At 46.5% G+C, this 26620-nt stretch overlaps 1 protein-coding gene across 1 annotated transcript in view; it reads right to left on the bottom strand.

Moving 5' to 3' along the window:
* The window catches only part of LOC115459111 (mediator of RNA polymerase II transcription subunit 8-like), a gene marked incomplete at its 3' end in the record, with an annotated part of 51888 nt that extends 25672 nt beyond the window's left edge, over positions 1–26216 (bottom strand). The window contains exons 1-2 of the mRNA XM_030188976.1: positions 26149–26216; positions 16121–16239 (exon numbers count right to left, since the gene is read on the bottom strand). Of these exons, the coding sequence (XP_030044836.1) occupies positions 16121–16239; positions 26149–26154 (125 nt within the window). The remainder of the gene's footprint in view (positions 1–16120; positions 16240–26148) is intronic.
* Between the last annotated feature and the right edge of the window lie 404 nt (positions 26217–26620).

The following is a 26620-nucleotide window of genomic DNA, read 5'->3' on the forward strand; positions in this document are numbered from 1 at the left end:
ACACTCACATACAGACGGAGGTACAGAGCATATAGGAGTAAACAGTAACTATCACATACACACACACCCTCACAGAGAAGGAGAAAGAGAGCAACCATCATGCACACACATACACATACATATGGAAGTACAGACCATCTAGGAGTACACAGTAACTACTAAGCACACTTACCCCCTTCAAATACAGATGGAGGTACAAAGCATCTAGGAATACACAGTAACCATCAAGCAAACACCCACCCACATTCAGAGGGAGGAACAGAACATTTAGGAGTACATCATGCACACACACACTCACGTACAGACAGAGATATAGATCATCTAGGAATACACGGTAACTATCATACACACACTCACATACAGATGGAGGTACAAAACTTCGAGGAGTACACAGCAACTATCATGCACTTACCCCCTCACATACAGACAGAAACCATCATACGTGCACTCACACACACATATAAACAGACGGAGGTACAGAGCACCTAGAGGTACACATGGACCAACTCACTACCGATCGAAAACATCTCTCAACTACTTAAAAGATACGCCAAGTCACAATGCAAATCAGACATCTGTCCTAGTAATCTTATAAGATTCGCCCCTCAACAATTCATAACAGACCTCACGAAATACCTGAATTACATGCTACAAAATGGTCTCTTCCCAAAGGATAAACAAAATATTTTACTTACTCCTTTACCTAAAGACGTAAAGAAAAGTACAAGTGACTTAACCAACTATCGCCCAGTAGCATCTATCCCACTGATAACCAAACTTATGGAAGGCATAGTAACGAAACAACTCACTAACCACCTAAATAAATACTCAATTCTGCACGAATCTCAATCAGGATTTCGATTGAACTACAGCACAGAAACAGTACTAGTAACTTTAATGAATAAATTTAAACAAACAATTGTAATTGGCCATAACATACTTCTCCTACAATCTGACATGTCCAGTGCCTTCGACATGGTCAACCATGGAATATTACTACACATCCTGGAATACTTTGGAGTTGGAGGCAACGTTCTTAACTGGTTTAAAGGATTCCTGACAACAAGATCATACCAAGTAACAACCAACGCGGCGATATCAGCCCCATGGATACCTGAATGCGGAGTGCCCCAAGGATCCCCCCTCTCACCAACCCTCTTCAACCTAATGATGATACCCTTAGCCAAACTACTAGCCAATCAAAACCTCAATCCATACATTTATTTAGTTACATTTGTACCCCGCGCTTTCCCACTCATGGCAGGCTCAATGCGGCTTACATATTATATACAGGTACTTATTTGTACCTGGGGCAATGGAGTGTTAAGTGTCTTGTCCAGAGTCACAAGGAGCTGCCTGTGCCTGAAGTGGGAATTGAACTCAGTTCCTCAGTTCCCCAGGACCAGAGTCCACCACCCTAACCACTAGGCCAGTCCTCCACATATATGCAGACGATGTCACGATCTACATCCCGTTCAAACAAGACCTAAAGGAAACCACCAATGACATCAACCAAAGCTTCCAAATCATGCATTCCTGGGTGGATACATTTCAGCTAAAACTCAACTCAGAAAAAACACAATGTCTTATACTCACCTCACCTCACAACACAACACAACACAAATAAATTCACCACCATAACCACCCCAAACTGTTCCCTCCCCGTCTCAAACAATCTGAAAATTCTGGGAGTTACCAATGATCGAAATCTCACACTTGAAAATCACGTGAAGAATACAACTAAGAAAATGTTCCTCTCCATGTGTATTAAGTCACCTGGACTATTGCAATGCACTTTATGCTGGCTGTAAAGAACATCAAGAAACTTCAAACAGCCCAGAATACCGCAGCCAGACTCATATTTGGAAACACAAAATATGAAAGTGCAAAACCCCTAAGAAAGAAATTACACTGGCTCCCACTTAAAGAACGTATCGCATTCAAGATCTGTTCATAAAATCATTTACGGAGATTCCCCGACCTACATGCCAGACCTCGTAGACCTGCCACCCAAAAATGTAACATAGTAACATAGTAGATGACGGCAGAAAAAGACCTGCATGGTCCATCCAGTCTGCCCAAGACAAACTTATATGTGTATACCTTACCTTGAATTTGTACCTGTCCCTTTCAGGGCACACACCGTATAAGTCTGCCCAGCAGTATTTCCCGCCTCCCAACCACCAGTCCCGCCTCCCATCATCGGCTCTGGCACAGACCGTATAAGTCTGCCCTCCCCTATCCTAGCCTCCCAACCACCAACCTCTTCCCCTCACCTGCTCCGCTAAATGCTAAAAGATCTTCCTGCACATTTCTTAACCTACACTTCCCCAGCTGTAAAGGATTAAAATACAAACACATGCAACCAGCTTTTCATACATGAGTACGCAACTGTGGAATGCACTACATACTCACTTGAAAACGAGTAACGAATTAAGTAACTTTCGCAAATCTCTCAAAACCTCTCTCTTTAACAAGGCCTATCACGAGAATCCATAACTATAACACAACACCTTTCCACCTTTATCCAGAATGACTCTGTCTATAACTGCTTGACCAGATCCTCTTGTTTTCCTTGATTTCTTTGTAACACCAACTGTATTTTTACCTAAGTACATAAGTACATAAGTAGTGCCATACTGGGAAAGACCAAAGGTCCATCTAGCCCAGCATCCTGTCACCGACAGTGGCCAATCCAGGTCAAGGGCACCTGGCACGCTCCCCAAACGTAAAAACATTCCAGACAAGTTATACCTAAAAATGCGGAATTTTTCCAAGTCCATTTAATAGCGGTCTATGGACTTGTCCTTTAGGAATCTATCTAACCCCTTTTTAAACTCCGTCAAGCTAACCGCCCGTACCACGTTCTCCGGCAACGAATTCCAGAGTCTAATTACACGTTGGGTGAAGAAAAATTTTCTCCGATTCGTTTTAAATTTACCACACTGTAGCTTCAACTCATGCCCTCTAGTCCTAGTATTTTTGGATAGCGTGAACAGTCGCTTCACATCCACCCGATCCATTCCACTCATTATTTTATACACTTCTATCATATCTCCCCTCAGCCGTCTCTTCTCCAAGCTGAAAAGCCCTAGCCTTCTCAGCCTCTCTTCATAGGAAAGTCGTCCCATCCCCACTATCATTTTCGTCGCCCTTTGCTGTACCTTTTCCAATTCTACTATATCTTTTTTGAGATACGGAGACCAGTACTGAACACAATACTCCAGGTGCCATAACAGGTCTTTGTAAGCCACATTTAGCCTGCAAATAGGTGGGAAAATGTGGGATACAAGTGCAATAAATAATAATAATAATAACAACTATAATACACACCCTCACATAGAGATGGAGGTACAGAGCGCATAGACGTATACAGTAACTATCTCACACACACACAATCCATGGAGATGGAGGTATAGAACACCTAGGGGTACACAGTAACTATCATTTACACTTACTTACACACACACACATATATATATATATATATATATATATATATATATATATATATATAGTGATAAATAAGAGGCTGTCCTAGCCGGGGCAGGCCACTAGAAGGCGCTGTTCCCCTAAAAATGTCCAGGATGTCCGTGGTAGGCCACTAGAGGGCGCTAGGAGAATAGGTGGAGGTCGCTAGGACTGGGGAGAGTCCTGGGATAGCTACAGGTGTAGGCGGTTATGGGCTGGGTCCTGTGTAGCTAATTAACCACTTTATACTCCACCTGAGATGTGAAAGGAGGAGAGCTGGTAGCTGAAGAAGGAGAATCCCCCTGGAAAGAACTGGCTAAACCCTAGGGACTTGTGGTGGACTGTGTGCTCAAGGAAGAAAAACAGGCTGGGGTAAGAAGTCCCTAAAGCATTAGTATTGAACTGTGTAGCCTCAGTACTTATAGGAACTGTGTGTTCAAAGAAAGAAAGGACTGTGTGTCCGGGACTGGGGTCCAAAGAAGAAATAGGACTGTGTGTTCAAAGGAGGGGGGCTGTGTGTCCCAGTATTAAGAAGCAGGCTGAAAAGCCTGGGGTTAGAAGTCCCCAAAGTATTGAAGTTAGCACTGAGCCCAGGTATCTGTGTGGGGAGGCTCAGTGTGAAGATATGTGAATTTATAAAGTATTTAAGCTAGAAGAAGTGTGCCCAGGGGGCTGGAATAAAGAATTGCCTGAATATGCTGTTGGTAAGACCTGTTTAATTTTGCCTCTGGAGAACCAGGTCACCCTGAGTGTGAAAGGGTACCAGGCTAATCTGCATATAATTTGCATACTGAGAACCAGCTCACCCTGAGTGAAAAAGGGGCCCAGGAGCTTGAGGTTGGATTGCTCAGGATGCTAGGAAGAGACTGTTTGGAGTCCTGTTCAGAGGTCACACGCAGCGAGGCCTGCTGGAGATTGGAAGCAGAAGCCTCATCTTCACAATATATATACAGAAAGAGATACAGAGCGCCTAGAAGTACCCAATAACTATCATACACACAGAGGTACAGAACATTTAAGAGTACAAAATAATTATCATGCACACACACACACACACACACAAACGGATGTACAGAGAATCTAGCAGTACACAGTAATGATCATGCACACACACACACAACCTCACAAACGGATGGATGTAAAGAGCATCTAGGAATACACAAAGGGGCATTTTTGAACGGGGACGACCATCTCTAATGGCGCCAAACTCTAAGGACGGTGCTGCGAAGGGGCAGGGCAACGCGTATTATCGAAACAAGATGGACGTCCATCTTTCGTTTCGATAATACGGTGGGGGACGCCCAAATCTTGACATTTAGGTCGACCTTGGTTTTCGGCGATAATGGGAACCAAAGACTATCTTAAAAATGCCCAAATCCAAGCCCTTTGGTCGTGGGAGGAGCCAGCATTTGTTGTGCACTGGTCCCCCTCACATGCCAGGACACCAACCGGGCACTGCAGTGGACTTCACAAATTGCTCCCAGGTGCATAGCTCCCTTACCTTTGGTGTTGAGCCCCCCCAAACCACCCCCCCCCCATTATAACATCCTCATTTTTGTTTTCCATTCCTTTCCTAATAATACCTAACATTCTATTTGCTTTCTTAGCCGCAGTAGCACGCTGAGCAGAAGGTTTCAGCGTATCATCGACGACGACACCTAGATCCCTTTCTTGGTCTGTGACTCCTAACTTGGAACCTTCCATGACGCAGTGCCGCCGAGGGGGGTGGGGCGGGGGGGGGGGGGGGAAATTCCCCGGGCCTCCAAGGGGAGCCCGGCGCCGCAGTCCCACCCTCCTTCCATCGTTGACTGTCTGCCACCAGGCCGGGCTCCCTGCATTGAAATCACAGCGCCTCTCACCTCCATGTGAAAGCGCTGCAGGCAGTAGGACAGCAGATTGCCTCCCTTCGGACCTCCTTCTCTCCCTCGTCTGATGTAACTTCCGCAAGGGCGGGACACAGGGAGGGAAGGAGGCCCTGCTGCGCTTTCACACGGAGGTGAGGGGCGCTGTGATTTCAATGCAGGGGGCCTGGCCCAGTGGCGGACGGAGAGGGGCAGGTGGAAGGGGGGGAGTGGCAACCTTGGTGGGGGGGGGGTGGCGGCGGGGCCCCGGGCCCGGCCCAGTCTCTTGGCAGCCATGGCATGACGTAGCTATAATTCGGGTTCCTCTTTCCCACATGCATCACTTTGCACTTGCTTACATTAAACGTCATCTGCCATTTAGACACCCAGTGTCCCAGTCTCATAAGGTCCTCCTGTAATTTTTCACAATCCTACGATTTAACAACTTTGAATAACTTTGTGTCATCAGCAAATTTAATTACCTCACTAGTTACTCCCATCTCTAGGTCATTTATAAATATGTTAAAAAGCAGCGGACCCAGCACAGAACCCTGGGGAATCCCACTAACTACCCTTCTCCACTGAGAATATTGACCATTTAACCCTACTCTCTGTTTTCTATCTTTTAACCAGTTTTTAATCCACAATAGAACACTACCTCCTATCCCATGACTCTCCAATTTCCTCTGGAGTCTTTCATGAGGTACTTTCTCAAACGCCTTCTGAAAATCCAGATACACAATCTCAACCGGCTCACCTTTATCCACGTTTGTTGACCCCTTCAAAGAAATGTAGTAAATTGGTTAGGCAAGATTTCCCTTCACTAAATCCATTTGTCTCATTAACCCATGCTTTTGAATATGCTCTGTAATTTTTGTTCTTAATAATAGTCTCTACCATTTTCCCTGGCACTGATGTCAGACTCACCAGTCTATAATTTCCCGGATATTCTCTGGAACCTTTTTTAAAAATCGGCGTTACATTGGCCACCCTCCAATCTTCCGGTACCACGCTCAATTTTAAGGATAAATTACATATTACTAACAACAGCTCCGCAAGTTCATGTTTCAGTTCTATCAGTACTCTGGGATGAATACCATCCGGACCAGGAGATTTGCTATTCTTCAGTTTGTAGAACTGCCCCATTACATCTTCCAGGTTTACAGAGAATTCATTAAGTTTCTCCGACTTGTGAGCTTCGAATACTATTTCTGGCACCGGTATCCCACCCAAATCTTCCTCGGTGAAGACCGAAGCAAAGAATTCATTTAGAGGCATATTTTCAAAGCAGTTAGCCTTCCGAAGTTCCATAGAAACCTATGGAACTTTGGAAGGCTAAGTGTTTTAAAAATATGCCTCTTAATCTCTCCACTACGGCTTTGTCTTCCCTGATTGCCCCTTTTACTCCTCGGTCATCTAGTGGTCTAACCGATTCTTTTGCCAGCTTCCTGCTTTTAATATATCTAAAATTTTTTTTACTATGTGTTTTTGCCTCCAACACAATCTTTTTTTCGAAGTCCCTCTTAGCCTTCATTATCAGCGCTATGCGGCCTCAGATACTGTAACCCACTGAATTCCAGGAAATTCACTATCCCTTTCTTCAGCAATGCTTCCATTACTTTTCCAATAACTGAAATAAGGCTTACCGGCCTGTAGTTTCCCACTTCTTCTCTGTTACCACATTTGTGAAGAGGGACCACATTCGCTCTTCTCCAATCCTGCGGAACCTCTCCCATCTCCAAAGATTTATAAAAAAAAAAAAAAAAATCAATATCCTGGGATGGATCCCGTCCGGTCTCATGGCTTTGTCCACCTTCAATTTTTCCAAGTTGTTCATAAGCACTTTCTTCCGTCAACGGTTCAATATTGACTCCATTCCCATACGTACCTTTGTAGGCTGATTGCGGTCCTTTTCCAAGAGTTTCTTACTTGAACACGGAACAAAAGTATTTGTTTAGCACATTCGTTTTCTCCTCATCAGTCTCTACATGGCGGTCCACAGCATCTTTCAGTTTAACAATTCCATTTTTGCCTTCCTCCTTTCACTAATATACCTGAAAAAACTCTTGTCTCCACTCCTTACATTTCTAGCCATATGCTCTTCCACTTGCACTTTCGCCAGATGTATCTCTCTCTTAACTTCTTTCAGTTTCATCAGGTATTCTTTTCTGAGTTCCTCTTCTTGAATTTTTCTGTATTTCATGAACACCAACTCTTTTGCCTTTATTTTCTCACCCACTTGTTTGGAGAACCATATTTACTGTCCTCATGTAAAGGTCAGTAGTCATTTCTTTAGCTCCTTTCAATCTAGATCACTGTCTTTCCACTGCTTGTATGTCTTCCCATCCCATCAACTCTATTCCATTTTACTAAAGTCAGCATGTCTGAAATCCAGGACTTTGAGTTTTGAGTAACTGCCCTCCCCTTTAGCTGTTATATCAAACCAAACTCTGATGATCACTGCTGCCCAGGTGGGCACCCACTCGGACATTAGACACATTTTCCCCATTTGTGAGCACCAAATCCAGCGTTGCTCCTTCCCTCATAGGTTCCATCACCATTTGTTTGAGCAGAACACTTTGAAAGGCATCCATGAAATTCATACACACTCACATAGAGGAGGAGGTACGAACCATCTAGGAATACACAGTAACTACCATGTGCAAACACACACAACCTCACACAGAGACAGAAGAAGAATGAAACCATCATGGACACACACATATACAGACCGAGGTACAGAATACCTAGGAATACACAGTAACTATTATGCACACACACAAGCACACACTCACATACAGATGGAGGTACAGAGCACTTAAGAAATATACAGAAACTACCATGTACACACACACGCCCATCCACATACAAATGAAGGCAGAGAATATTTACATATAGTAACTTAGTAACATAGTAGATGACGGCACATAAAGACCTGCATGGTCCATCCAGTCTGCCCATGACAAACTCATATGTGTATACCTTACCTTGAATTTGTACCTGTCCTTTTCAGGGCACAGACCATATAAGTCTGCCCAGCAGTATTTCCCGCCTCCCAACCACCAGTCCCACCTCCCATCACCGGCTCTGGTACAGACCGTATAAGTCTGCCCTCCCCTATCCTCGCCTCCCAACCACCACCCCCTCTTCCCCCCAACTGCTCCGCCACCCAATTTCAGCTAAGCTTCTGAGAATCCATTCCTTCTGCACAGGATTCCTCTATGCATATCCCACGCATGTTTGAACTCCGTTACTGTTTTCAGGAGTACATGGTAAATATCATGCAGATACACATACAGATGGAGGTACAGAGCATTTAGGAGTACACAGTAACTATCACAGACACCCTCCCTCACATACAGATAGAGGTACACAGCATTTAGGAATACACAGTAACCATGATGCACACACACACACCCTCACATACAGACGAAGAAAGCAACCAAACCTCATATTGAGCAGAGAACACAGCCCAAACAAAGAGATCTACTGGGTATCTCTCTTCCCCTTTATGTGTTTTTTTCTTTTTTTTTGTGGGACTGAGGCAGAAGCTGGCTGGCAGGGCAGGGGGACACCCAAAGGTGGGAGAGGGACCTTGGGTTACCGGGAATGCCCTCTGAAGCTGGCACTGAACAGCCAGTACACCCCTTTGCTCAACTGATCAGAAAACCTAGACCAGAAGCACCCCAAAACAGAGGAATGCATGAGTTAGCAGAAGCCTGTCCATTCACCTGCTGGAGACAGAAAGGGAAAATTAGGTTCTTACCTTGATAATTTTCTTTCCTTTAGTCATAGCAGATGAAGCCATTACATATGGGTTGTGTCCATTAACCAGCAGGGGGAGATAGAGAGCACTCAACTTTTCACAGTGCCTCATGGCCAGCCAGCTCCACTGCCTCTTCAGTATTTGAAGCTTCCAAAGCAGTATGGCAAACCGCAATGGGAATAACATGAACTTTCCTCACAGCGAACGATGGCCCCTTAACAAGGGCATGAACTCAAAAGGAGGGAATGAACACATCCTCCTGGAGGGAATAAACTCGTCCTCCTTATTGTATAACTGGAGGGGATGCATGCAACCTCATGGAGGGAATAAACTCATCCTCCAAAACATAAACTGGAGGGAATGGACTCATCCTCCTATAAGTGAACATGAATCCTGAAGACTGTTTTCCAACTTTCTCCCAAGGAAGGAAACAAGAACAGAACCTGAAACAGATTCACAGCATACAGACAATCATACAGGGAGGGGCTCATGGCTTCATCTGCTATGACTAAAGGAAAGAAAATTACCAAGGTAAGAACCTAATTTTCCCTTCCTTGTCATCAAGCAGATGAAGCCATTACGTATGGGATGTAACAAAGCAATCCCTATATAGGGTGGGAACAGGTCACACCACGCGCTAGCACTTGTGCTCCAAAACGCGCATCCCTCCAAGCAGCCACATCCAGCCTGTAATGTCAGGCAAAAGAGAGCTTAGAAGCCCATGTTGCTGCACTGCATATCTCTTGATGAGAGAGTGCTCCAGTTTCAGCCCAAGAGGAAGAAATCGCTCTGGTAGAATGCGCCTTAAAGGCTACAGGCGGAGACCGGCCGGCAAGCAGATAAGCTGAAAAGATAGTTTCTTTGAGCCAGCGGGCAATAGTGGCTTTAGACGCTGGAGACCCTCTGCGAGGACCTGATAGCAAAACAAACAGATGATCATAGATCCTGAAAGAGATAGTAACTCGCAGATACTGCAGCAGAGTCCTGCGCACATCCAACAGGTGCAACTGCCCAAAAGATTCTGGAAACTCCTCCTTATTAAAGGAGGGCAAGAAATAGGCTGGTTTAGGTGAAACGCTGAAACCACCTTAGGCATGAAGGAAGGCACGGTACAAACCGTGACCCCGGACAGAATTGCAGAAATGGGTCTCTACAGGACAGCGCCTGGAGCTCTGACACCCGTCTCACCGAAGTAATGGCCACAAGAAAAACGGCCTTTAGTGTCAAATCTTTCTCCGATGCTCGCCGAAGCGGCTCAAAAGGAGAAGCCTGCAGGGCCTTCAAAACTAGCCCCAGGTTCCAAGCTGGACAGGGTGCTCGCACGGAAGGCGGGAGCCGAAGGACCCCACTAAGAAACCATGCCACATCTGGATGAGCAGCTAAAGACACGCCTTCAACTTTACCACGAAGGGAAGCCAACGCTGCCACTTGCACCCGCAGGGAATTATAGGCCAAGCCTATTTGTACACCATCCTGCAAAAAGTCCAGAATCGGCGAGACAGGAGCCCGCATGGGTGTGATCGCTTTTGAAGCACACCAAGACTCAAACTGGCGCCAAATCCTGGCATAAGCCACGGAAGTGGAACGCTTGCGGGCCTGCAGGAGAGTGGAAATAACTGTGTTTGAATAGCCTTTGTCCCTCAATTGCGCCCTCTCAATCGCCATGCCATAAGACCAAAGCGGCAGGCGTCCTCCATGGCTACCGGGCCCTGTGACAACAGGTTCGGTACCAGAAGTAAAGGAAGGGGAGCCTCCACTAGCATTTGTCGGAGGTCCGCATACCAAGGCCTCCTGGGCCAATCCGGGGCGATTAGGACCACTTCTCCTGGGTGCAGCCGAATCCGCAGGAGCACGTGCCCTATCAAGGGCCACGGAGGGAACACATATAGTAGGCCCGGAGGCCAGGGCTGAGTCAAGGCATCCAACCCTGTCGAGCGAGGATCTCTCTGTCTGCTGAAGAAGCACGGGACTTTGGCATTTGAACTTGTCGCCATAAGATCCATCACGGGCTTGCCCCATTTGGCACATATCTGCAGGAATACTTCATCTGCTAGTTCCCATTCTGCTGGATCGATCTGATGCCTGCTTAGATAATCGGCTTGCACGTTGCTCTGACCTGCAATGTGAGCTGCCGACAGAAACTGAAGATGCAGCTCGGCCCAGTGGCAAATCTGTTCGGCCTGCGTGCCCAGTGCTCTGCACTAAGTGACGCCTTGTCGATTTATGTAGGCCTCTGCTGTCGTGTTGTCCGACATCACTCTGACAGCCAATCCTTCCAGGGTCACTTGAAAGGCCAGAAGCGCCTGAAACACCGCTTTCAATTCCAGGCGGTTGATGGACCACTCCGACTCCTCGGGTGTCCATAGACCCTGGGCATGCTTCCCCTTGCAATGTGCGCCCCAGCCCTTCAGGCTTGCATCTGTCACTACTAGACACCAATTGGGGAGCGCTAGCGGCATTCCTCACCGCAGCATGCTGTCTGAGAGCCACCACTCCATGCTGAGTCGGGCCGCAGGGAGCCAAGAAAGTCTGCATTGATAATCCTGAGAAACTGGAGACCATCTTTGAAGTAGGGAATACTGTAGAGGTCTCAGGTGTGCTCTCACCCAGGGCACCACTTCCAATGTGGCTGTCATCGATCCCAGCAGCTGGACAATGTCCCAAGCTTGCGGACGGGGCATCCTCAGGAGCAGACAGACCTGATTCTGAAGCTTGCACCGCCTTAGCTCGGGTAGGTATACATAGCCCGAGTCTGTGTCGAACCTGGCCCCCAAATATTCTAGAGATTGCGAGGGGGTCAGGTGACTTTTGGCCATATTGATGACCCAGCCTAGAGATTGAAGTACTGAGACTACTCTGGCTGTAGCTTGATAGCTCTCTGTTACAGAGTCTGCTCTGATGAGCCAGACGTCTAGGTACGGGTGAACCCTGATACCGTCTCGCCTGAGCAAAGCAGCTACTACCACCATTACCTTCGAAAAGGTTCGGGGAGCTGTGGCAAGGCCAAAAGGCAAGGCCTGGAACTGGAAATGTTTTCCCAACACCGCAAACCTCAGAAACTTCTGGTGCGGGGGCCAAATTGGTATGTGCAAGTAAGCTTCTTTCAGGTCTAGAGATGTGAGAAACTCTCCTGGCTGTACCGCAGCAATGACGGAGTGCAGGGTTTCCATGTGGAAAAGCCACACTCTCAGGGACTTGTTTAATTCTTTTAAGTCCAGAATAGGGCGAAAAGACCCACCTTTTCGCGGCACCACAAAGTAGATGGAGTATCGGCCGTAGCCGTGTTTGGCGGGAGGTACCGAGGACACGGCCCCTAACTGAATCAGACCTTGCAAAGTCTCCTCTACCGCCGCCCGTTTGGTGGCAGAACCGCATCGGGACTCCACAAACACGTCTCTTACTGGGGCGTTGAATTCTATTCTGTAGCCATCTCTGATGAGGTCCAGAACCCACTGATCTGAGGAAATATTGGCCCACTCCTCGGCAAAGAGGGAAAGACGTCCTCCGATGACAGGAAGCGAGGAGGGGGCCGGCGCACCATCATTGAGAGGGTCGCCCCTGAACTCCAGGCCTAGAGCCGGTGGCTGCGGAACGCTTGTCCGAGCGAAAGGAGTTCCTCTGCTGAAAAACAGGCACGAGAAGTGAACCCAGCAGAACGCCCCGGGCGGTACCTTCTAGCTTCGCGGAAGCGAGGTCTATAAGAGGAGTGGACCGCCTGGCCCTTGGAGGAAGGCCTCGGCCTATCTTCGGGCAAGTGCTGGGGTTTAGGATCTCCCAGGCCTTTAACAATTTTTTTTCCCCAACTCCTCACCAAATAGAAGGCCTTGAAAGGGCAACTTCACCAACCTTTGCTTAGAGGCCATGTCCGCTGCCCAATGTCGTAGCCAAATAAGACGGCAAGCCGCCACTGCTACTGCCATTTGTTTAGCCGAAGCTGTGACAATATCATAAAGGCATCAGCCAAAAAGGACAAGGCCGACTCCAGCCGCGGAGCCACATCCGAGAAGGGCTCCGCTTCATCTCCGGGCTGTTCCACTGCCTGTTGCAACCACGCCAGGCAGGCTCTAGCAGCATAACAACTGCATGCAGACGCCCGAACAGTAAGACCTGCAATTTCAAAGGACCGTTTAAGTGCTGCTTCCAGCCTATGGTTTTGTATATCCTTCAGGGCAACTCCTCCTTCCACAGGGAGGGTAGTTCTCTTTGTCACCGAAGTGACCAGGGCATCTACTTTAGGCATTGCAAAGCGAGCCAAATGCTCCTCACGCAGAGGGTATAATTGCCCCATAGCCCTGGAAACTTTCAAAGGTCCCTCGGGGTCAGCCCACTGAGCGGAAATAAGCTCTTGGATGGAGTCATGCAAAGGAAAGGCTCGAGCAGGCTTTTTGGTACTAGCCATCCTAGGATTCACAGAGGAGGCCGTGCCACTGTCAGGCTCTTCAATAGAAAGGACCTGTAGGGCATCTGAAATAAGCGCTGGCAGCTCATCACGGTGGAAAATCCTCACCACGGAGGGATCATCCAGATCCTGTGGTAATTCTGCACCTGACTCTGGCTCCTCAGACCACGAAGGCCTGCCAGAACTCTCCGAATCCTCACAGCCCGACCACGGGGGGAAGGAGGTGCACCACAATCTGAAGGGGAATTAGCCCCTTTTTTATGCCAATTATCAGGGAAAATAGCCTCAGCGGGCAGTCCCAGGCCAGAATCCACCGGGGGGACAATAGAAGGGGCCTCAGACGACCCTTGAGGGAGAGCTCTTTTTAGCATGTATGCTTTATGCAATAATAACACAAAATCAGGGGAGGAAAAACTCGCCCTGGGCACCCAGATCCCGTCTGGGGCTAGCCGCTCCCTGAATAGCCTCAATTCGAGGTCCCTCCTTCCCTGGGCTCAGGGCTCTCCGTCTCTACGGAGGCCACGCCATGCGGAGAATTGAAAATGGCGTCCGCAGCCAGCTCTGAGCGGGAAGAATCATCGCTCGCCATGCTCGGGCTGACTCTTACACCTGTACAGCACGATTTACAGAGCCCCGCTGCTGATTTGCGCTTGCCAAACCGGGAACAGCACTTTACATTCTCTGCAGCCATCGCCGAAAACGGCGGGAAAATTCAAAATGGCGGTTTCGCACCAAAAACGCCCCTATCGTGGGCCCACCCAGGAGGAGTTAGAAAACACTCTTACCTCACTGGACCAAGTATCACAGCTCCGGTCCCATAGAAGAATGAAAGGAAAACCTCTGTTCCATTTTTTTTTTTTTTTTTAAACGCTGTGAGGAAAGCAGAGGTAATAAGAACTCCGGAGGCTCAGATGAGTGGGAAAGGCAGGGAAAGGCGAACCAATGTGCCTGCATCCATTGAGTGGGAAAGTACAGGGAAAAGCAAGCTACTATGTCCACATCCACGGGGGCATAGGTAAGGCAGGGAAAGGGCTAACCTATGTGCCTTCGAAGTGAAGCTGCTATAGCCTCTAATACCCCGGCTAACAACTGGCAAGCCAGGAGCCACCACCAGGCAGATTTTTGATGGAGCTCGAAGAAGCTGCAGCCACCCTGCTTGGGGAGATAGAGAATACTGAAGAGGCAGTGGAGCTGGCTGGCCATGAGGCACTGTGAAAAGTTGAGTGCTCTCTATCTCCCCCTGCTGGTTGATGGACACAACCCATACGTAATGGCTTCATCTGCTTGATGACAAGGAATATACTGATTTGCTGGGGAGCTAACTGTCCTATATCACTGTATTCAAGTCAGTGATCTCTATCTTCACCTGCTGGTAGATGGGCACAACCCACTAGTTTCTGGATTCATCCGCTGCTAATGCAAAGGAATCTGAAGATTCTAGTAGTCCAGAAGATATTGGTGATGATGATGACTTGCTTCTATCTTTCTTGTCTGAGAACATCACATTCATGGAATACATCACCATGAACGATAACGCTTGAGACATGTGAACAGCCAACTGATGAAGACATTGTTGCAGAAGTTGTATCAGCAAAGGAAGGACCAGATGATGATATAGCCGAGACTACTGGAGGGGAAGTGGAAGCCGTTCCCACCTTTCTGGATGCTGTATCAGCCTTGTAGATGTTACAACAGAAGTTGTATCAGCAAAGGAAGAACCAGATGATACGGCCAAAACTACTGAAGGGAAAGTGGCTTTGGAGCACACTTCCGACATTGAATTAATTCCTGACTAGGCATGAGCATTATCTTAAAGCATCTCTTCCGGACTATTTTAACTGAAATGTAGGTGTTGTTAATGTTATGTTAATATTAATGTTATATTCCCCTCAACATTTAAAAATAGGTTTGAGTGGAATAAACAATTCAGAATAAATCCAGTCTACAAAACTGAGAGCTCACAATCTAATAATCAAATTGATGTAAACTTCTTTGCATTTATATTTGCAATTGCATATACTGTACTTTATGTTTTGTTGTTAACAATAAAGCAAGGTTGAAAGAAAAATCAGGTGTGAGCTTTCATTGAGTGAAAAAAGTTCTTTGTAGAACTGTTTGGATAAAACGGATCTCGCATATAAGGGACTATTTTTGACGGCCCCAGAAGTCCCTTATAATGAAGCTCTACTGTATTTTTATAATACCTTGGGGTGCTGTGTCAGTTATTTGTTTGTATTTTGGGCATGAGGATTTGGATCTATAGATAAAGAGAACATAGTTACTTTCCAAACAGTACACTAATACCAAAGTGCTGCTGTTTCATACTTTCCATAATTCATACTGAGAGTCACATTCCCCAATTACAGCCAAAAAGGGTGTAATCTGTGTATGTCCCACAATTCTCTTACAAAAGCAAGACTACAAGTCCATGGAGTAAATCAGGCTATCCTGAGAGTCTGAAGCCAGTCTGGAAGCCTAAACTCATAGTATAGCGCAGCTCATTATGTATCACTCTATATATGGGGTTTGTGCTGCCCTTTGAGTTAGCAGGGATATGAAAGAATATCAGAAGTAAATAAAGCGCATAACAGTAATGAGATCATATACATGAGCTGAAAAACTCAAATCTCATGCTTTTCTTACCACGTGAGACGTTCATACTCATTCTCTAATTTATAGATGAAACTAGCCAGTGAGTTCTTCAGATCAGCTACTTGGTTGATAAGAGCATCAATGGACAACTCTAATTGCTTTTCTTCTCTCTGGAACCATCAGGAAAGATCAATATTACTACTGTTATCAAATCCCAGCTGTCACTCAAGATCTGTATACAACCACACAAACCCATCCAGCCACATTCAACACAATACTTAAATACATCTACTGATCAAAGCTTAAACTGACAGAATATCACTTCTAACTCTAACCCAGTATGGCACTTCTTATATTCCAATTTCCAATCGCTCCGCGTGTCTGTTTGTCTATGTGCATATTTGATTGTACCTCCGTGTGTACAGGTTCGTGTATGTACGTGTGACTGTGTTGGCATTTGTGTGTGTGGTTTTGGGTTGGTTCTGTTTGTGAGCAGGAGAGGAGAAGGTACAACCAGCGAGAAAGAAGCATTTCACTAACCAAAATGTATCACTGTTTCTATGCTGCAGCTACTGGAACTCCCTCACCCACAGAGAAGGAAGGGGCCATTTTTTGGAGACTTAATTTCTCAGTAATCCGTGATGTGGTCCATATTTAAACTCAGTATGTCTTTTTCCCCAGATTTCTGACATGGCAACGTTATTATTATTTATGACAATTATATCCCATATTAGCCCAAGTAGAACTCAGGTTCAATGTGGCTTACATAACAATTAGAAAAGCATATAATTTAGTTCTATTCTGTTGCATTTTCTGAGATTAAATTTGCCCACAGATGGACGAACATTTTTTACACTATGAGGTGTATTTTCAAAGCACTTACGCCTATGTTTACTAAGCGGTGCTATGGGCGCGTTAGCGTTTTTAACACGTGTAAATGGTATACGTGCGTTAAACACTAACACACCCATAGAAATGTATAGGTGCGTTAGCGTTTAACGCGCCTTAAATTTACAGGCATGTTAAAAACACTAACGCACATTAGTAAACCTATCCCTTAGACTTACAAATTTGCTGCCTAAGTGAAGTGGTTTGTAATTTGCTCAGCGACCAGTTTAAAATTCCCCAGAAGCAGGTTCGTCTTATGGGCATCAGGAGCTCTGCTTGACCTTCAGTGCTGTGCCATTGCGGTATTAGCTAAGTATTGGGTCACTGTTCTTTGGTTTTATTGCACAATGTATATATAAAAGTGATTAAAATTAAAACAAACAATTAATTTAACAATGGAAAGAATCTAACCCAGTATAAGAGGCAAATGATTAATACACATGATATGCTGCAGATCTGGAATAGCTTAGTACTATAGGAGATCACATAGTCTACTTGATTTGCTTTATGACGACTCCTATTTGTTTTTTTTTTCTTGTTAAGCTATTCTGGGCTTTTTGGTAATATAACCTTTTGTTTCTCACCACTGTTGTTTAGGTTTGTTTACTCTCTTTGCCGTCTCATTTTCCTATTGAGGAGTGACAGTTGTTCCCTTATATATTTTTGTAGTGTCAATCAGGATGTCAACTCTGTGGGGTAGCACTTTACAAAACCAGAACACTGTATCAAAGATTTTATGGTGAGACTAAGGTAAAATTAGTTCTTACCTGATAATTTTCTTTCCATTATTCCCAACAGATCAATCCAAAGATGAGTGGGTTATGTCCCTCTACCAGCAGGTGGAGATAGAGAGAACATCAGAGCTCTGCCATAAAGGGTACTGTGTAGTAGCCTCACTTTCAGTATGATCGATACCAAAGCAGTAAAGGCCAATGTAAAAAAGAAGCAAACTCCTGCCTCTATTCCAAACAAGCATATCACCAGCGGTTCCGTGGTCCTCATGTTTCGTAAATCTCCACAAGCAACGTCCTGAAGTACTGCAAGGCATTCTCTGTTGGAAAGCAAATCCAAATCAGGAAGAAAAACCACGCTCCAACAGAATACGGCTCAAAAGGAAAATAAGAAGGGTGGGCCTCTGGATTGATCTAATGGAAAGAAAATTATCAAGTAAGAACTAATTTTACCTTCCATAGCATCCCACAGATCAATCCAGAGACGAGTGGGATATACGAAAACAGTCCCGAAGTAGGGTGGCACCCAAAGACAGAACACACCGGCACAGTTCGTGTCGGTACCAGAGGCCACCAAGGAAGGCAGTTCATGGGTCCGGAAAAGAGATGGAAAGAAAAAGGCCCAGCATTAGGAACCAGACCACACCAAAGTGAGCCAGATTTGAGAAGGCTCAAAGCCAACTACTACTACTACTTAGCATTTCTATAGCACTGCCAGGGTTACGCAGCGCTGTACAAGTTTAACATGGGGAAGGACAGTCCCTGCTCAAGAGAGCTTACAACTAGGATCAGGTCCTGCTTGACAGCAGTGATAAGTGCCAGCCCCGGGAAAATCCCGGCCACCCACAGGTGGAAAGACCCGCCAGACAGGGATCAAGGCTCTTCTGCCAGAGATGGAGCACGTCTCAAACTCAGAACCGGTCCCAGAGCCTAGTGCCGACAAGACACCCAGGGAGAAGGCAAGGACCGACCGCCCAGTGAAAAGGAAGCCTGACGCCTAGCAAGGTTCCATTCTGCCCTTAGGAAGGAAGCGAGACTCACAGCGCAAACAACAACAACCCGAGACAGAGGCAGAGTCGTTCCCCCGCGCCCCCCCCCCCCCCCCCGGCAGAGGTGGTGCCAAGAGTGAACCACCGAGGGTCCTGGCCCCAAAGCCGGAACCAAAACCCAGGTCAACCCACACAGAGCCCGGACCAACCGATAGCTACAAAGCAAAGGAGGGTCGTGAAACACTGGACGATGCTTGACTAATATAGGAGGGGGAAGCTCCACTCCCAGAAAAGAAGTATGGAAGAACATGCTGAAGCGGAGCCCGGTGGTTCTGGAAACATGGGCAAGGAATACTGAAGCTGGAAACGAAACAGACAGATCTCCGGAAACTATTTAAGGCTTGGGCCCCGCTACTGGAGCAAGAAACACCATTCAGTGCCGGTGCAAGGCCGAACCTCCAAACATGGAACAGTACCCATCCACCAGGCCTGAGACAAAACCTGGAAAACAACGTGCCAGGCCTGACTGCCCCAAATGGAAAAGGCTCGTCCTCTACAGAAGGAACCAGTCAAAAGTCCAGAGAAGGAGCAAAACCCTATATTTACAGACAGCGCCAAAGCAACCTGCAGAGGCAGAGCAAAGGACAACCTACTAAGTCGAAGCAAAGAGTGAGAGCCAGCGAGGGTGCTAGACCCCAAGCCATACACCCCCACTGGAGCTGGCAAAAGGCTCTACCTGTAGAGAAGGCGCAAGAGTTGACAGCCAGAGACTAAGCTAGGCGCTACTTCCAGAGTTTGCACTAGGTCAAATATTCGAAGCAAGGCCAAAAGCATGCTCCAGGAATGGAGACAGCACGAGACGCTGAGACGAAGGATTGCTCGACCTCCAGCAAAGGAGTAGTCACAGTGGTTCGCAACTGGGCGAAACTTGAGCTCCCGAGGCGGGTCCCAGCTAAACACAGAATGGGCATGCCTTGATTCAAAAAACGTAATTCAGGCTCCAGAGCCACAAGCATAACGCCTCTCTCTATACAGCCTAGCAATCTTCTAGCTACGGCCACCGCCTTGTCACACTGTTTCGTCGCCTTCAGGTCCTCAGATACTATCACCCCAAGATCCCTCTCCCCGTCCGTACCTATCAGACTCTCCCCGCCTAACAGATATGTCTCCCTTGGATTTCTACTCCCTAAATGCATCACTTTGCATTTCTTCGCATTGAATTTTAATTGCCAAACGTTAGACAATTCTTCTACCTTCCGCAGATCTTTTTTCATGTTTTCCACTCCCTCCAGGGTGTCCACTCTGTTGCAAATCTTCCAGCCAAGATGATGATGAGTCCACTCTGAGGTCCAGTTCCAGCCTAGATGCTGAGCCTATGCTGAGTTCCAGTTCCGGCCAAGCTGCTGAGTCCAAGCCGAGTTCCAGCTCCAGCCAAGCTACTGAGGCCAAGCCGAGTTCCAGTTCCAGCTAAGATGCTGAGTCCACACCGAGCTCCAGCTCCAGCCAAGCTGCTGAGTCCATGCCGAGCTCCAGCTCCAGCCAAGCTGCTGAGTCTTCTCCAAGTTCCAGTTCTAGCCAAGATGCTAAGTTCACTCTGGGTTCCAGTCCTGATTCCTGTTCAAGTTCCAGCCCAGCTACCCCGGGTCATGTTCTGAAACTCCTCCGTAGGTTTCATCATTCTTATCCATGGAGACCTGAATCACCCGTGGAGACCGGGGGAGGTATTGTCACGGTTGTGCCCCTGTTTCATGCTCTCATTCATCTCGCCAACTGGTGGCTGCGATGGACTGTCTGTTTGCTGTTTCCCATGTTCCAGAAGTCATGCTGGTCCGGTCCGGATCTTCCAGCCTTCCAGATTGTCTTGGGATTTTTGGAACTTAGCAGCACCCTTACCTGGTGAACTCCCTTGTATGTTGCCTTTATTAAGCACCTGGGAACTTTCAGGCTTTGCCTTGGCAACAGAGGTCTTCAGTTGTGTTCCTGTCCTTGTTGGTCTGTTGCGGTTCCTGCCCTGAGAGCTTGCTTTGCCTGTCTTTGACCTTGCTGGTTTCCTGGTTTATTCTACGGTCTGCTGCCTGCCCAAGACTCTGCTTGTTTCCAGGTTTATTCTATTGTCTGCTGCCTGCCCAAGACTCTGCTTGTTTCCTGGTTTATTCTACTGCCTGCCCAAGACTCTGCTCGTTTCCTGGTTTATTCTACTGTCTGCCGCCTGCCCAAGACTCTGCTTGTTTCCTGGTTTATTCTACTGTCTGCTGCCTACCCAAGACTCTGTTTGATTCATGGACTATTCTCCTGCTTCTGCTTAGTGCTTCTGTTCCGGTCCAGCTGCTCCAGTCCGGCCTGTGCCCGTCTGTGGTCTGCCTTGCCTCCTGTTTGGGAGATCTGCCTGCCGCTGCCGCTCCTCGGCAGTGGCCCAAGGGCTCACTTTTCCTCACCAGCGTGACAAATTCTAAGTATTCCATAATATATTTCTCCAAAGTAGATATATTCTGTGGATCTTGTAATATAGCCTCATTCAGCCGCCAATATCTGGGACCCCTACTCTTGCTATGGCCCCATCTCCCAGCCAGAAATCTATCCTGGAAAAGGTATTATATTTAGGGGAACAGTAAGTATAGTCCCTCTCCTGGCCATGGGTATCACGCCAAAGATCCACCAGCCCCCAGCGTGCCAAAAAGCTTCTAAATAAGGTTCTATCCCGCTTGGTGTAATGCACCGTTCCTGTTATCCAGTAGTGGGTCTACCATGAGATTAAAGTCGCCCTCCACCACCAGCTGCCCCTCACCATAGCACTGTAACACCTTCTCTAGGTCTGCTAAAAAAGCCCCTTGATTCTCATTAGGGGCATAAATCGATAATAGAGTTTAAGGAGCATTGTCCAAAGATACTGTAACTAACAAGTATCTGCCCTCCTTGTCTGGGATGACCTGGTGTATTTGTCAAGGGAGGGTAGAGGATAAAGCTATAAGAACCCCTTTCATTTTCATATTAGCGGAATTAGAGGGAAACAAGATAGTGGGGAAGTGTCTATGACTAACCAACTTTTCATGTTGTTGCTTTAAATGGGTCTCTTAAATAAATATTATATCTGCCCACAGGCGTAGCATTTCTTTAAACATCATTTTACACTTGATAGGAGAGGTAAGGCCACAAACATTAAAAGTAACAGTTAAACACAGACATAGAGCCAATATCAACTAGTAGGCCTAATCAGCTACCACCAAGTACCATAGAGAAACCCCCAAACCCCCCTCCTCAAATTCCCCCCCAAAAAACCAACCAAGGCATGTCACTACTCCAAATCGTAACATGCCTGTAGAAGAAGGAAGTGAGTCTCCCAGCTATCTGCCACTCGGAACTAGCGTAAAGCCTCAACAGGATCAGCCTCTTGATAATTGTCACCGGCTTTCCAAAATGTCTATAATAAGAGAGTTTCGAAACCAAAGATCTCAGCCTGGCCTAGATGATGGTAATAGCTGTTTCCCAGAAGCTTGTCTCTGAAGGTGGTCCTTCCCCTGGGACACTTGTTGCCACTTTGGCCTGTCCAGCTTCTTGTTACTAGGCTGATGAGTATTTGCAGGAGGTTCACACAAATTAGATGTGGGTAGAAATTCTTGCGCTTCTTCTAGCGAACCAACCCTGCGCTGTTTGCTCTCTTTATAAAATACTAGGGCAAAAGGGTGCTGCCACTTATATTGAATCCTCTCCTCCCATAAGTGATGGGTTAGAGGACGCAGTTGTGTCATCTGCAAATTTAATCAACTCACTCGTCGTCCCGATTTCCAGATCATTTAAAAATATGTTAAATGGCACCAGTCCAAGTACAGATCCCTGCTGCACCCCACTATTCGTCCCATAGAGAGAAATGGCCATTTAACACTACTCTCTGTTTTTTGTTGAATGACCAATTCCTAATCCACACCAGAACATTGCCTCCTATCCCATGGCTCTTTAATTTTCTCAGGAGCCTCTCATGAGGCTGAACCCATTCTGGCTCTGTTCCATTAAACCATGTTTTTCTATGTATTCAGTAATTATATTCTTTCTAATAGATTCCACTATTTTACCCGGCAGTGATGTCAGATGTCACACTGGCCAACCTCCAGTCTTCAGGTAGTGTGGATGACTTTAAGAACAGGTTACAGATTACAAAGAGCAGATCAGCAAATTCATGTTTGAGTTCTTTTAGTACCCTTGGATGTATTCCATTCAGTCTGGGTGATTTACTATTCTTTAATGTGTAGATTTGGCTTAGTACATCTTCCAGGTTCACCGAGCCTTTTCAGTTCCTGCGCATTGTCACCCTTGAAAACCATTTCCATTACAGGCAGATCTCTTACATATTATTTATTATTTATTTAGTGCATTTGTAGCCCACATTTTCCCACCTCTTTGCAGGCTCAATGTGGCTTACAATACATCATGAATAGTGGAAATATATAATAAGATAAACAATTAGTATTATGGAAGGATCTTGGGTAACATGATAATGAAAAAGTATGATATTAGTATAACAAGCAAATATAAGACATCTTCTTCATAAAGACTGAAGCAAATAATTCATTCAGTTTCTGTGCTATGGCCTGGTCCTCCCTGAGTGCCCCTTTATGATCTAATGGTCCCAGAGATTCCCTCGCAGGCTTTCTGCTTCTGATGTACATGAAAAAGTTGTTACTATGAGTTTTTGCCTCTATGGAAGTTTCTCATATTCTCTTTTAGCCTTGATAATGCTGCCACAAGATCACCTCCAATATTATGGTTATATCACCAACAAATTCCCTCATAATCCCAATTATACCGCTGTCAGCATATCTTCAATAAACCAATTGTATAGCCTCCAGCCCACCCTCAAAATTCTGATCCCTATCATACTCTCCTCAGCCCATTCTCGATGTCCTGATACCAACCATGCAGCCCCCCAGTACACACACTGTCCTGAAGATGCCCTCAATATCCTGGTGATACAGCCCTATCGCACCGTTATTGAAGCAATCACAACAGCTCTGCCAAACATCAATATCTCATCATGCCATTGCCTTCAATGCTGCCTCAGTATACCACCCCTACCCTGGGACAATATCCCAATAATGCAGCATCCAGCCCATCCTCAAAATCCCAATCACACTGTCCCAGCACAATCTTACGGCCCAGTCCCACTCAATATCGCAGAACCCCTAGGCCAGACCTCAACAAAGTATTACTAAATCAAGGTGGCAGTAACAGAGACCGCTCTGACTTCTCCTTCCCCAATACTCCAACGAGTTTAACTGGGGAGGAGTGCTGAGTGGTCTTCTGCTTCTTCCCCCATCCTTAGATCACCAGTTGCTCTTTTAGAAATAGGTTCATTTCTTAGTCTGTATCTGTAACCAAAAGTCTTTAGTAAATCAGTTCCCCTGCAAATAGGGTTGCCAACTGGATCCTGATTCGTCCGACAGGGTTGAGTCTGTACTGGATTTACCACACTGCATGCAGGGTACAATTAGAAACAGTACAGTGATGAAAATGATAACGGGGATGGGACGACTTCCCTATAAGGAAAAGCTAAAGCGGCTAGGGCTCTTCAGCTTGGAGAAAAGGCGGCTGAAGGGAGACATGATAGAGGTCTATAAAATAATGAATCGAGTTGAACGGGTAGATGTGAAGGGTCTGTTTACGCTTTCCAAAAATACTAGGACTAGGGGGCATGCCATGAAGCTACAATGTAGTATATTTAAAAAAATTGGAGAAAATGTTTCTTCTCTCAACGTGTAATTAAACTCTGGAATTCATTGCCAGAGAATGTGGTAAAAGCGGTTAGCTTAGCGGAGTTTTAAAAAGGTTTGGATAGCTTCCTAAAGGAAAAGTCCATTAATAAATGGACTTGGGGAAAATCAACTATTTCTGGGATAAGCAGTATAGAATGTTTTGTACTTTTTGGGATCTTGCCAGGTATCTGTGACCTGGATTGGCCACTTTTGGAAACAGGATGCTGGCCTTGATGGACCTTTGGTCTTTCCCAGTATGGCAATACTTATGTACTTACTAGGAAAAAAGGCACGTTTCTCACACAAATGAAACGGGCGCTGGCAAGCTTTTCCTCGGAGTGTGTATGTTTTACAGAGTGTGTGTGAGAGTGAGTGTGTGATAGAGAGTGAATATGTGAGTGTGTGTGTGAGAATGAAAGTGTGTGCCAGGGGCCCCCCCTCCCTCCCAGTTCCAGGGTGGCCCTCTCCCCCTCCCTCCCAGTTCCAGGGTCATTGCCCCCCCTCCCTCCCAGCTCCAGGGTCGCCCCCTTCCTCCGTCCCAGTTCCAGAGTCGCCCTCCTTCCTCCGTCCCAGTTCCAGGGTCTTCCTCCCTCCCTCCGTTGGGTGCTGAGAGGCAGCATGCTGTAGCAGCAAAGGCCACCTGGGAAATGCTCCCTTTTGTCCTTCAACAAAGTTACCTTATTACATTTGTAAAGGTGAACAATCCGTATTATTGAAACGGAGCTCATTTTCGAAAGGCTTTTTTTTTTCCTCACACTCTTTTAAGATGCAGTCTGAACCCTTCAGTGAAGCCACAGTCAGCTTCAGAACTTTGGAGGTGTCCACTCCTGCTGATTACCCGCCCTCAACATTATCACGTTTTGATGCGAGGGTGGGTCGACATCATCACGTTTAGACGCGAGGGTGGGGCAGAGAGACATGGGCAAAGAGAGGGAACCCTTCAGTGAAGCCACGGAGTCAGTTTCAGAATGTTGGAGGTGCTTTTTATATAGTAGATGTTTGGGAGCTACTCATAAGTACGTAAGTATTGCCATACTGGGACACGTAGAATCTCAAATAGAAGCAACAAGGAAGGGCGATGAAAATGATAGAGGGAATGGGACGACTTCCCTATGAGGAAAGGCTAAAGCGGCTAGGGCTCTTCAGCTTGGAGAAAAGGCGGCTGAGGGGAGACATGATAGAGGTCTATAAAATAATGAGTGGAGTTGAATGGGTAGATGTGAAGCATCTGTTTACACTTTCCAAAAATACTAGGACTAGAGGGCATGCAACGAAGCTACAAAGTAGTAAATTAAAACGAATCGGAGAAAATGTTTCTTCACCCAACGCATAATTAAACTCTGGAATTCATTGCAAGAGACTATAGTAAAAGTGGTTAGCTTGGGGGGGGGGGGGAGTTAAAAAAGGTTTGGATATCTTCGTTAAAAAAAGTCCACAAACCGACTAAGATGGGAAAAATGCACTGCTGATTTCTAGGATAACAGAGTGAAATGTTGATGGTCCCAGTGGATTCCCTAAGAAAAGCATTCACTGTGGTCAGCCCTGGACTGCATCAACCCTGTTGGGAGAAACCTACTTCCAAACCCCTTCCCAAAATATGCTGTTAACTGTCTGACAAATGAAGAAGGAAGGAAAGTGCTCTCAGCCCTCTCCTAGACCTTCTCCTCTGTCTCTCACAACCACCCAACCCCCTCCTTCCTCCTCATACTCACACTTGAATCTCTCACCTGCATCCTCCTCCCCAGTGCCCACCGTCAACTCTGAGCCGGAAGAGAACCTTTGGAGCACTTCCAGGTCACCCATGACGTCACGCGCACGCGCAAGGTGAAGGGTCGTAGCGGGCGGCGCGCGCTGGATGTTTAGAAACGAAGAGAGAGAAGAGGAGCGACGGAGCTCGGGGATGCGCTGGAAACATGAGCGAAAGAGGAACCGAGAGTGAGGTAGAAAACAACTCCCCCCCCCCAACACACTGAACATGCACTGACACTACACACCCCCAAAACACACAGGACTCAATGCACCTGACACACTGTGACCCCAGAAATACACAATAACACTGAAATACACTGACACTAGACACCCCCAACCCACAAAGGACTCAATGCACATGACACACTGTGACCCCTGAAATACACAATAACACTGAAATACACTGACACTACACACCCCCAAAACACAAAGGACTCAATGCACATGACA

This window comes from Microcaecilia unicolor, unplaced genomic scaffold, assembly GCF_901765095.1.
Source record: "Microcaecilia unicolor unplaced genomic scaffold, aMicUni1.1, whole genome shotgun sequence".
Classification (NCBI taxonomy): Eukaryota; Metazoa; Chordata; class Amphibia; order Gymnophiona; family Siphonopidae; genus Microcaecilia; species Microcaecilia unicolor.